The sequence below is a fragment of the Anser cygnoides genome, chromosome 37 (genome assembly GCF_040182565.1).
Source record: "Anser cygnoides isolate HZ-2024a breed goose chromosome 37, Taihu_goose_T2T_genome, whole genome shotgun sequence".
Lineage (NCBI taxonomy): Eukaryota > Metazoa > Chordata > Aves > Anseriformes > Anatidae > Anser > Anser cygnoides.
The window spans coordinates 439313-452069 of NC_089909.1; the positions used below are offsets into that span (position 1 = coordinate 439313).

General features: G+C 55.9%; 1 protein-coding gene and 1 non-coding gene across 2 annotated transcripts; both read right to left on the reverse strand.

The window, feature by feature from the left end:
- Positions 1-1792: 1792 nt before the first annotated feature.
- On the reverse strand, positions 1793-1865 carry TRNAV-CAC (transfer RNA valine (anticodon CAC)). Its single transcript has one exon. It is a non-coding gene; the product is annotated as a tRNA-Val (tRNA).
- A 2259-nt stretch (positions 1866-4124) lies between these two features.
- On the reverse strand, positions 4125-10890 carry LOC106029404 (toll-like receptor 13). The gene is given in 4 exon segments (XM_066987033.1): positions 4125-8511; positions 8514-8575; positions 10037-10081; positions 10198-10890. Coding segments are annotated over 3 exon segments (2949 nt in total). The 5' UTR covers positions 10066-10081; positions 10198-10890; the 3' UTR covers positions 4125-5653.
- Between the last annotated feature and the right edge of the window lie 1867 nt (positions 10891-12757).

Sequence of the window (12757 nt, forward strand, 5' to 3'; positions counted from 1 at the left end):
ATAACTCCTGGATATCAACACCTGGAGAAGCTCGGCCTACTCCAGGAAGGTGTCACCCAAGAATTTGAATAGAAAAATCACAGAGAGAGACTCCGGACTCAGAAAACTAGATTGGTTAAAAGGGCCGGTATGGATTGGAACTATGTCAGGGTGGAGTTATCATAAAAAATCATTAAAAAAAAACAAAATCATAAAAATACAGAACCAAATGTAACGGGGGTACCTCCCGGGAGGCACCCACCTCGAGCTGTACATCGTATGAATTGCTAATAAATAAGAATGAAGGAGAGTCAATCTGATCTACTGAAAAGGCAATTCCAGGGTCGAACCAAAAAATATTGGAGGTGGCAGAAGCATAATTCCTTCAACATAAGGTGGCAGCAGCGTAATTCCTTCAACACAAAGTGGCAGCAATGTGGTTCCTTCAACACGAGGTGGCAGCAGCACAATTCCTTCAATACAGGTGGCAGCAGCGTGATTCCTTCAACCGCTGCCCTTGTCTCACTCCCAGAAGGACATCGAGGTGCTGGAACATGTCCAGAGAAAGGCAACGAAGCTGGTGAAGGGTCTGGAGATCAAGTCTGATGAGAAGGCTGAGAGAGCTGGGGTTGTTTAGCTTGGAGAAAAGAATCATAGAGTCATAGAGTCATAGAATCATAGAATCATAGAATCATAGAATATCCCGAGCTGGAAGGGACCCATAAGGATCATCAAGTCCAACTCCTGGCACCACACAGGTCTGCCCAAAAGTTTAGACCATGTGACTAAGTGCACAGTCCAATCACTTCTTAAATTCAGACAGGCTTGGTGCAGTGACTACTTCCCTGGGGAGCCTGTTCCAGTGTGCGACCGCCCTCTCGGTGAAGAACCTCTTCCTGATGTCCAGCCTAAACTTCCCCTGCCTCAGCTTCACACCATTCCCATGGGTCCTGTCACTGGTGATAACAGAGAATAGGTCACCTGCCTCTCCACTCCCCTTCGCGAGGAAGTTGTAGACTGCGATGAGGTCCCCCCTCAGCCTCCTCTTCTCCAGGCTGAACAGGCCCAGTGACCTCAGCCGCTCCTCATATGTCTTCCCCTCTAGGCCCTTCACCATCTTCGTCGCCCTCCTCTGGACACTCTCCAGCAGTTTAATGTCCTTTTTGTACTGTGGTGCCCAGAACTGCACACAGTACTCGAGGTGAGGCCGCACCAGCGCAGAGTAGAGCGGGACAATCACTTCCCTTGACCGACTAGCAATGCTGTGCTTGATGCACCCCAGGATACGGTTGGCCCTCCTGGCTGCCAGGGCACACTGCTGGCTCATATTCAACTTGCTGTCAACCACAACCCCCAGATCCCTCTCTGCAGGGCTGCTCTCCAGCATCTCATCACCCAGTGTGTATGCATAGCCAGGGTTGTCACCTCCCAGGTGCAGGACCCAGCACTTGCTTTTGTTAAACTTCATGTGGTTGGTGATCTGGGCCCAGCTCTCCAATCTGTCCAGATGTCTCTTCAAGGCCTTTCCACCCTCATCCAAGTCCACAACTCCTCCAAGTTTAGTGTCGTCGGCAGATTTGCTCAGAACACCTTCTAGTCCTACGTCCAAATCATTTATAGACATTGAAGAGGACTGGCCCTAAAATGGAGCCTTGAGGGACCCCACTAGTGACCATCCGCCAGCCAGATGTGGCCCCATTTACCACAACCCTTTGAGCCCTGCCTGTCAGCCAATCGCTCACCCATTGTGTGATGTTTGTGCTTAGCTGTCTGCTGGGCATTTTGCCCAGTAGGATCCTAAAAATTTCTACACTGTTTCTGCCCGGTTTCGAACCGGGGACCTTTCGCGTGTGAGGCGAACGTGATAACCACTACACTACAGAAACTGTCCTGTCAGTCTTTCCTTCCCTGTCTGCTCAAGACCATCTTGTACTTTACAACTGCCTTAAAGGAGGTGTCAGTGAGGTGGGGATTGGGTTCTTCTCCCAAGCACCAAGTGATAAGACAAGAGGAAATGGCCTCAACTTGCACCGGGGAGGTTTAGATTGGTTATTAGGAGAAATTACTTCACTGAAAGGGTGGTGCAGCGTTGGAATGGGCTGCCCGGGGAATAGTTGAGTCACCATCCCTGGAGGTCTTTAAGAAACATGTAGATGTAGAGCTTAGTGACAAGGTTTAGTGCTAGGTTAAGGGTTGGACCACATGATCTTAGAGGTCTTTTCCAACCTCAGTCATTCAATGATTCTGTGGTTCAGCTGCACAGAGTTGTGGTGGAGAGCTGATCATGATGCAATATGGTATGGAAAATCCCTTTGGACAGTGGGGGTCAGCTGTCCTGCTTCTGTCCCCAGATCCGAAGCACAGCATCACACCAGCTACTGGGAAGGAAAATAACTCTATCCCAGCCAAAACTAGAAAAATATCTACCCCTTATTCCATAACATCTATGTCACGTTCAGGTCTCACTCTTCCCAATACAGTTACTCATTCTCTTCCTCATAAGTTACTCATCCGTTGATATGCACACACAGATATCATTGCCCTAATCTATGGGTTGACCCATGGATGATTCTGGACAGTAGATGTCCCATAGATGATTCTGGATCATTTCATGCTGAAACCAGTTCTGGTTCCATCACCGCTGCACATGTCCATTTCTGTCCAACATTATTCTCTAATTAACCTGGGTGACTCTTACCGTCATGCCACTGATGTGACATAGAGCAATCATAGGAGTGATGACATTCGGTATTATACAGTAATTAACATCAGCCCATTAACTCATGGGCTATCCCCGCCCAACATTAAATCCCCTTGAGGTACGCATCGGACCGCCCCATTCCTCTGCATCACCCACCCAAATGGGTTTGCCTTTGCCTGAGGCAGCAACATCCCAGACTCTCTTCCCCAGCATGTTTTTTACGTGCACTACAGGGACTTTATCCCCTTCTACAGCACGTAATGGGTTTGATTGGGCAGGTCCAGCTCGGTTGGCAGATCCCCTAGTGTTGACAAACCAGGTGGCCTTTGCCAGATGTGTACCCCAATTTTTGAACGTCCCAGCACCTTCAAGGTAGTCTTTAACAATCCAATGCATCCCTCGATTTTCCCTGGGGTTACGATATACCCACTCAATACCATGCTCTTTGACCCCAGTGTCTATAAGGTTGTTTGGGAAATGAGCCCCATCATCTGACTCAATTCTTTCTGGGGTGCCATGGCACCTTAAGACTTGCTTTATGAGGCCCAGGATAGAATTCCTGGGGGTGAAATGGGGCACAGGACATGCTTCCAGCCACCCGGCGGTTGCTTCCACCACTGTAGGCACGTGGTGGGTTTGTGGGAAGGGGATAAAACCAACCCTCCAGGCCTCCCCTGTTATTGTTAATATCTCCCTGGGGATATTAATGGGGTCTGAGTGGGGAAATTGGGGTTCTGGGTGGGACCTGGGGGCTCTGGGGATACTTGGGGGGGGGGGAGATGGGTGTCCTGGAAAAGTAACAGGGAGCTTTGGGGTTCCCTGGGGATACTGGGGGGTTCTGGGGTAATGGGAGGAAATTAGGGAATGGATCTTGGGGTGGTCCCAGGGGGTTCTGGGGATATCGGGCGGGGTCTGAGAGGGGAAGTGGGCATTCTGGTGTGGAAAAGTGGGAGTTCTGGGGGGAAAATGGAGGGCTTGGAGGATAGTGGGGGTAGATTTTGGGGGAAATGGAGGGTCCCAGGGATACTGGGGTGGGAAATGAGGTCCTGATGAGGTCCAGGGAGTCTGAAGGGAATATGGGATCTGGGGGGTAAATGAGGGTACTGAAGGGGATTATAGAAGATTCTTGGGGGGACTGAGGATAATGAGATGTTTCCAGAGGGTAAATGGGTCATTCTGAGGGGTCCTGGAAATATTAGGAGGGTCTGGAGGAGCCTGAGGTTTCCTGGGTGCTCCCTCTTCATCCCATCCTTTGCTCAAAATCTTTGATTTTCCCCCCATTTTGCAGCCAGGCTCTGCCATGGTGGCGAGGAGCCCTTGGGGATATTGGGGACCCCCCCACGTGCTTCCTGAATGTGCCTTACCCCCCCCCAAATGTCCTCCCCAAAATTCACACACACACATGTGGCCATACCAAGGGACAAGCAGAGCAGGGGGATCTTTGCTTTATTGTGTCCCCGTCCCCCCCCCCGACTTACATTAGAGGCTTCAACACCCCAGGGCAGTGGCACCTTGGGGGAACCGCCCCCCAAGCCCTGCTTTAGGGGAGATAAAAAGCACTTTTTGGGTCCTTTGAGATGAGAACACATGCTTTGGGTTGAGAAAAGCCAGTTTGGGGTCTTTTCAGCGGGAAACCTGGCAGTTTGTGGTGAGAAAAGCAGGTTTGGAGTCATTCTGGAGGGGAACAGACAGTCTGGGTTGAGGAAAGCTGTTCTTGGGTCTGTTCGGAGAGGAACCTGTCAGTTTGTGGGGAGAAATGCCCTTTTGGGATCCTTTTGGAGGGAAAGAGTCAGTCTGGGGTGAGAAAAGCCTTTTTTGGGTCTGTTAGGTGGGAAAGCTGGTGGTCTGGGGTGAGAAAAACCCCTTTCAGAACATTTTAGAGGGGCATGTGGCATTTTGGGTTGAGAAAAGTTGTCTCGGGGTCCATTTGGAAAGGAACCTGGCAGTTTAGGGTGAGAAGAACATTTGTTGGGTCTTTTAAGAGTGGAACCTGGCGGTTTGGAATGAGAAAAGCCATTTTTGAATCCTTCGGGAAGGGAACAGGCTTTGGGGGGTGAGAAAAGCCAGTTTTCAGTTCTTTTTGAGGAGAATCTGGCCATCTGGGGCAATAAAAGCTTTTTTGGGGGGGGGGACGGAGGGTGTCCGGTATGGCAACAGGTGCCTTGGAGTGAGAAAAGCTGGTTTGGGATCATTTCAGAGGGGAATCTGGTATTCTGGGCTGAGAAAAGCTGTGTTTGGGTCCTTTGGAAGGGGAGCACGGTGTTTTGGTGTGATAAAAGTCTTTATGGGTCTGACTGGAGGGGAACCAGCAGGCTGGGATCAGCTAAACCATTTTGGGGTCTGTTTGGAGGGGAACAGTTGGACTGGGGTGAGAACAGCCCTACTGTGGGCCTCCCTGCAGGCAGTTGTCCTCCACCCTATAGCCAGTTCTCCTCCACCCTATGGCCAGGTGTTGTCCTCCACCCTACGGCTGGTTCTCCACCCTACAACCAGTTGGTCTCCTCCATCCTATGGTTGGTTCTCTACCCTATTGCTGGTTCTCCACCCTATGGCTGGTTCTCCACCCTGTGGCCAGTTGTTGGCCTCCACCCTATGGATGGTTCTCCACCCTATGGCCAGTCGGTGTCCTCCACCCTATGGCTGGTTCTCCTCCACCTCTACCCTATGGTTGGTTCTCCACCCTATGGCAGTAGTTGACCTTCACACTATGGCTGGTTCTTCTCCACCATATGGTTGGTTCTCCACCCTGTGGCCAGTTGTTGACCTCTACCCCATGGATGGTTCTCCTCCACCCCATGGATGGTTCTCCTCAACCCCATGGATGGTTCTCCTCAACCCTATGGATGGTTCTCCTCAACCCTAAGGATGGTTCTTCACCCTATGGCCACCCATTGACCTCTCCCCTACCACCAATTGGTGTCCTCCACCTTCCACCTGGTTCTCCTCCACCCTATGTCCACTTGTCCCCCCCAACTACGCCTGCTCCTCTCCCTCCCCACGCCTACCTGTCCCTGCCCCCAAGCCTTCCTCCCCCTCCTCCTCGCCCCCCTCCCCCCACCTCAACGCCTTCTTCAGCCGCGCCCAGAAGAGGGGCTGGGCGGGGGGCTCGGGGGGCCAGCGCAGGTAGGTGCGCCGCAGCAGCACCCGCCGCATGCGGTGGTAGGCGGACAGCTCGGCGTCGCCCACGTCCTCCAGCAGCACCAGCACCAGGACATCGCGGCGCTCGTCCAGCAGCCGGTAGCTGGCCAGCTGCACCTCCATGGAGCACCACTCGCTGCGCAGGTAGCTGCGGCTCACCACGCACACCGTCTTCCGGCTGTTGTAGACGGCGTCCACGATGTTGTCGATGATGCTGCGGCCCGGCTGGAAGTCACGGTGGTGCAGGCAGAGCCGGAAGGAGTCGCGTTCCAGCTCGGGCACCAGCTCCTGGAGCACCCAGCTTTCGTCGGCCGAGTTGTAGGACACAAAGCTGTCGTAGACGTAGCGCTCTTCCTCCCGCCGCCACTGCTGGTTGACCCAGCACCGCAGCAGGTACCAGTGGTATTTCAGCCGCCAGTAGGCACGGTGGTAGACCACGGGCACCACCAGCAGCAGCAGAACCACCGGCACCGTCCCGGTGAAGAGGTAGAAGCCCAGGTCCAGGAAGCAGACACGGGTGTCGAAGCTGTAGACGTAGGCGTGGTGGTGCAAGCCGCAGGTGTAGTTGTAGGGGTAGACCACCTGCACGCGGCTGTTGTTCAGCCAGCTCTGCAGCCACGTGTTGTCACACGTGCAGCTCAGCGGGCACTTGCGCAGGTCCACGTAGCGCAGGGAGGGCAGCCGGCTGGCCACGCTGTAGTTGAAGGTCTTCAGCTCGTTCTTGGCCAACTTGAGCACCCGCAGCCGGCTGAGGTTGCCGAAGACCTCCAGGGTGAGCGAGTGCAGCCCCACGTTCTCCAGGTCCAGGGTGTGCAGGTTGCCCAGGTTCCTGAAGACACCGTCAGGCAGATCCTGCATCCCGTTGCTGCTGTCGGCCAGCGTCAGGAACTTCAGCTGGCCCAGGTCCTGGAAGACATCGGCGGGGATGGCCAACAGCTTGTTCTGCGACAGCGACAGCGACCGCAGCCCCACCAGCCCCTGGAAGAAGCGGTGGGGCAGCACCTTCAGCCCGTAGGGCTGCTGCGCCTGCATCTTCAGGTCGTAGAGGCGGCTGAGGTTGCGGAAGGGCGGCTGCTGCCGCTGCCGCTGCGTGATGTACTGCAGGTTGTTGGCCTGCAGGTCCAGCACGCCCAAGGTGGCCTGCACCGGGGCGAAGACCTCGCTGCGCACCTCCAGCAGCCGGTTGCGGTCCAGGTACAGCTTGCTCAGGATGGGCACCCCCAGCAGCGACCGGGAGGCCAAGTGGCGCAGGTTGTTGCCCCCCAGGTCCAAGGTCTGGAGGCTGGCCAAGCCCCCGAAGACGCCGGGGAAGAGGACGGAGACGCGGTTGTTGCGCAGGTTGAGGGTGCGCAGGCTGCTGAGGTCGGCGAAGGAGCCGGGGTAGAGGTCGGTCAGGAGGTTGTTGTCCAGCCGCAGCTCCGTCAGGTTGCGAAGCCCCCGCAGAGCCTCCCGGTCCAGCCGGGCCAAGCTGTTGATGTTGAGCTTCAACACCCGCAGGGCCGGGGCGTAGGCGAAGGCTCTGGGCCCGACGGTCAGGATGCGGTTGTAGCGGAAGGAGACATTGTACAAGCGCGGCAGCTCCGTGGCCCCCCGGCAGGAAGGCAGCCGCTGCAGGAGGTTGTGCTCCACCGTCAACGCCGCCAGCTCCCCCTGCTGCTCCCCCCGCAGCAAACCGCCCACGCAGCCCACCCACCGCAGCCGGTTGTAGGACAGGTCCAGCTCCTTCAGCACGGGGCAGGAGGCCAGCGTGCCATTCGGCAGCTTCTGCAACCTGTTGTGTTGCAGCTTCAGCCTCCACAAGGCCCGGGGGCCCAGCAGCCACCGGCACACCTTGTCCACCCCGCCTTCCCCCAGCACCAACCCAGAGAAATCCAGGCTGTGGGGGCGGATGTCGGAGACCTCCAGGAGACGGAAGACGTCCAAGGGGTTGCCGGAGAGGTGGAGGAGGCTGAGGTTATGCAGGCGGAGCGGGATGAAGGCCTCTGCCTGCGAGATGCCATTGTAGGACAGGTCAAGGGTCCGCACATGCCGCAGGGTGGCCGGGTTGGCCCCCAGCAGCCCCCCCAGCGAGTTGTTGCACAGCTGCAAGTTGACCAACGAGGCCGGCAGCGGTGGGCCCGGCCCCAGCGCCGTCAAGTTGTTGCAGCACAGATCCAAGGCCCGCAGCCTCCCCAGGCCCTTCACCGCCTCCGCCACCGCCCCCAGCCCTCCCAGCCTCCCTCCCCGCAGCGACAAGCGCTGGAGGTTGACCAAGGGCGCCAAGGCCCCTGGGGACACCGAGCTCAGCGGGTTCCTCCGCAGCCACAGCGACGACAGGTTGCCCAAGCCGGCAAAGACGCCGTCGGCCAAGGTGGCCAAGCGGTTGTAGGACAGGTCGAGGGCCAAGAGCTCCCCGAGGCCATCGAAGGCGCCAGGGGCGAGGGTCTGCAGGCGGTTGTAGGCCAGGTCGAGGCTGCGGAGGCGAGGCAGGCGGGCGAAGGAGGCCGGCGGCAGGAGGCGCAGGGCATTGTGGGAGAGGTTGAGGGCGTAGGCCCGCGGCGGGAGGTCGGACACGGCCGGCCCCGGGGACTCCAGGTAGCGTTGGATGCAGCGGAAGAGTCCCGGGTCCCAGGCGGCCTCGATGCAGTTGCGGAAGCCGTAGGGGAGCGCGGGCGGAGGCAGCGTCGCCGTCACCGTCACCGCCACCAGCAGACCAGGGGGTGGCGGGCAGGGAGGAGGAGGAGGGGGAGGAAGGGGGAGGACCGGGAGGGGCAGGGCCTGGGGGGAGATAGGAGGGTTGGGGGCGGGGCCAGTAGGACCCGGTGATGCCCAGTATAAAACAGCGCTGCCCAGTATAACCCAGCGACCCCTCCAGTAGGACCCAGTGCCACCCACTATGATCCAGTGACCCTTCCCAGGATGACCCAGTGATCCATCCCAGTAGAACCCAGTGCCACCCACTATAATCCAGTGACCCTTCCCACTAGGACCCAGTGATCTGTCCCAGTAGGACCCAGTGCCACCCAGGAAAACCCAGTGCTGCCCACTATAATCCAGTGATCCCTCCCAGTAGCTGCCCAATATAACCCATTGTCCCCTCCCAGTAGGACCCAGTGCCACCCAGGAGAACCCAGTGATCCGTCCCAGTAGGACCCGGTGATGCCCAGTATAAAACAGTGCTGCCCAGTATAACCCAGTGACCTGTCCCAGTAAGACCCAGTGCCACCCACTATAATCCAGTGACCCTTCCCAGGAGGACCCAGTGATCCCTCCCAGTAAGACCCAGTGCCACCCAGTATAAAACAGTGACCCCCAGTATAACCTAGTGACCCCTCCCAGTAAGACTCACTGCTGCCCATGAAAACCCAGTGACACCCATTATAACCCAGTGATCCCTCCCAGTAGGAACCAATACCACCCAATATAACCCAGTGTCCCCTCCCAGCAGGACCCAGTGCCACCCAGGAGAACCCAGTGCCACCCCGTATAACCCAGGGATCCCTCCCAGTAGGATTCAGTGATCCCACACAGTAGGACACAGTGCTGCCCAGTATAATCCAGTGATCCCTCCCAGTAGGACTCTGTGCCACCCAGGAGAACCCAGTGCAACCTAGTATAACCCAGTGCCCCCTCACTACCCTTCTCCCTGTATTACCCAGTACCCCCTCCCAGTATAACCCACTGCTTCCCAGTATATCCCAGTGCCCCACCCCCAAAATAACCCAGTGCTGTGCAGTATAACCCAGTGCCACCCCACTGCCCTCCTCCCAGTATAACCCAGTGCCACCCAGTATAACCCAGTGCCACCCCACCCTCCTCCCAGTATTACCCAGTACCCCCTCCCAGTATAACCCACTGCTTCCCAGTATAACCCAGTACCCTACCCCCAAAATAACCCAGTGCCGTGCAGTATAACCCAGTGCCACCCAACTGCCCTCCTCCCACTATAACCCAGTGCTGCCCAGTATAATCCAGTGCCACCACACCCTCCTCCCATTATTACCCAGTACCCCCTCCCAGTATAATCCACTGCTTTCAAGTATATCCCAGTGCCCCACTCCCAAAATAACCCAATGCTGTGCAGTACAACCCAGTGCCACCCCACTGTCTTCCTCCCAATATAACCCAGTACACCCCCACCTCCCAGTATAACCCAGTGTACAACTGGAAAGGGACAGGGAGGTGAGGATTTGGGGACAGGGACAGGACAGGACCGCGTGGGCCCCGTTACCCCCTCACCGTGCCATTCCGTCTGCTGGTTCGGTCATCCTCGGCTGCTTTCTCCTTTTTGGGGTGGAAAAAGGAAGTTTTGGTATCGCTTCATGTCAATGCTGACGTGGGCGGTGGGGGGCTCCTGTCACACACCATGGGGGGGGGGGGGGAGGGGGTGGTGGTGGCACCTGTCCCCAGCATCTGCGTCAACAGCCTGATGCACCGGGTCCCCATGCCCCCAGTGTCCCCAAGTCCCCCCAAGTCCCCATATCCCGATCTACCCACGTGCCCCAATGTCCCCAATGTCCCCCTCATGTCCCCATATCCCTATGTCCCCCCACACGTCCCCCAACTTCCCCTCCATGTCCCAAATATCCCCCATGTCCCCCATGTCCCCCCCATGTCCGCATATCCCCCCCCATGTCCCCCACGCCAGCCCACATCCCCTCCATGCCCCAAATATCCCCCCATGTCCCTATATTCCTATCTACCCACGTCCCCCCCATGTCCCCCACATGTCCGCCCACTTCCCCTCCATGTCCCAAATATCCTCCCATGTCCCCCCTTACCCCTATCTACCCATATCCCCCCATGTCCCCAATGTCCCCGCATGTCCCCATAACCCTATATCCCCCCACAAGTCCCACACATGTCCACCCACATCCCTTCCATGTCCCAAATATCCCCCCATGTCCCCATATCCCTATCTACCCACGTCATCCCATGTCCCTAATGTCCCCCCGTGTCCCCAATGCCCCCCCATGTCCGCCCACATCCCCCTCCATGTCCCCATGCCCCCCACCACTGTCGTGCCCTGTCCCACCAGGTGCTGCTCTCACTTCCCTTTTCCCCCACCCTGCACCGTGCGGCCCACTGGTTTTGGTTCCTCCTGGGGGGGGGGAGGGCACTGGGTGATGGGGTGTGGGACTGGGTGCAACTGGGTTATACTGGGAGGGGGGCAGCAGCTGAGGCTGGGTGGTAGAAGGGGAGCGGTAGGCAAGGACAAAGGGAAGGGAAGCCAGAGTGCGGTGGGGTAGGCCCCGTGGGCCCCAGGAAACTCTCAAGGCCTCTAATGAGCCCCAGAGGCCTCTAATGAAAGCTAGAGGCCTCTAACAAACTCTAGATGCCTCTAACAAGCACCAGAGGCCTCTAATGAGTGCCAGAGGCCTCTAATGAGTGCTAGAGGTCTCTAACAATAACTAGAGACCTCTATTGAACTCCAGAGGCCTCTAAAGAGCACCAGAGACCTCTAAGGAACTCTACATGCCTCTAACAAGAACCAGAGGCCCCTAATGAGTGCTAGAGGCCTCTAACAAGCACTAGATACCTCTAACGAGCACTAGATGTCTCTAATGATTGCCAGAGGCCTCCAACAAGCACCAGAGGCCTCTAATGAGTGCTAGAGGCCTCTAACAAGCACTAGATACCTCTAACGAGCACTAGATGCCTCTAATGATTGCCAGAGGCCTCCAACAAGCACCAGAGGCCTCTAACGAGCACCAGAGGCCTCTAATGACTGCTAGAGACCTCAAATGAATTCTAGGGGATTCTAATGAGCACAGTTGACTGACCTGGGTCCACAGAATGGTTTGGGTTGGAAGGGACCTCAAAGCCCACTCCGTTCCAACCCCCCTGCCATGGACAAAGACATCTCCCACCAGACCAGGTTGCCCAGGGCCCAACCAACCTGGCTTTGAACACCTCCAGGGATAGGGCATCCACAGCTTCTCTTGTTAACCTGTTCCAGTGCCTCACCACCCTCAGAGTGAAGAATTTCTTCCAAATATCCAATTTAAATCTCCCCTCTTTTAGTTTAAAACCCCTTTTCGTGTCAGCCTCTTTAGGTACTGGAAGGCCTCTACAAGGCCTCCTGGGAACCTTCCCTTCTCCAGGCTGAACAACCCCAAATTTCTCAGCTTTTCTTTGCAGAAAAAGAATTTTTGAGATGTCCTACCTCCCTCTGATATCAGGGAAGGCCAAGCTCCCCTTTAACTGGAGAGGCCAAGTCTGGAGCAACTCGTGCAGAAGACAAGTTGTGGATTTCGAAGAAAATGGTTAATCTTTGGTCCTCGACACATTCCTTGTTACAACCTACACTGTAGACCAGTGGATTTTGGAGAAAATATTCCTGAGAGACTGGAGGCCATGATGTAGATGGAGATTCGGACGGCAGAGGCTGTGGAGATGTGGTGGTTTCACACTGATGGGCAGCTGAGGCCCACCACACTGCTCGCTCAAAGGAAGAGGGAGGAGAAAATATGATGGGGAAAAAAAGACTCACGTATTGAGATAAGGATAACGTAATTAAAGGTGAAAAAATAAAAATAAAGAGGTTAGGCCCATCATGCCACTTGCTCAAAGGAAGGGGGCAGGGGAGAAAATATGATGGGGGGAAAACGGCTCACGCATTGATATAAGGATTATTTAAATAAAGGGAAAAAATAAAAGAGGTTAAAAAAAAAAAAAAAAAGGCTAAAATAAAAGCAAAAGCCACACAAAAGCGATGAGAGAGCAAACAGTTTTTCTCTACTTCCCATCAGCAAGTGCTCTTTGGCCGCGTTTTGGGAAGCAGGGCCTCTGCGCATCGCGGGTGTTCGGGACACTTTCATAACAAGCCCCCGTCCTTCTCCTTCCCCTTTCATGGCTTTTTTTTTTTTTTTTTTGCTGTGTGACATCTCAAGAGCTGCGCAGGAGGTGGCCATCTTAGAAGAGCTGTGCCACCAAGAGGAGGAGGATTTACGAGAGCAT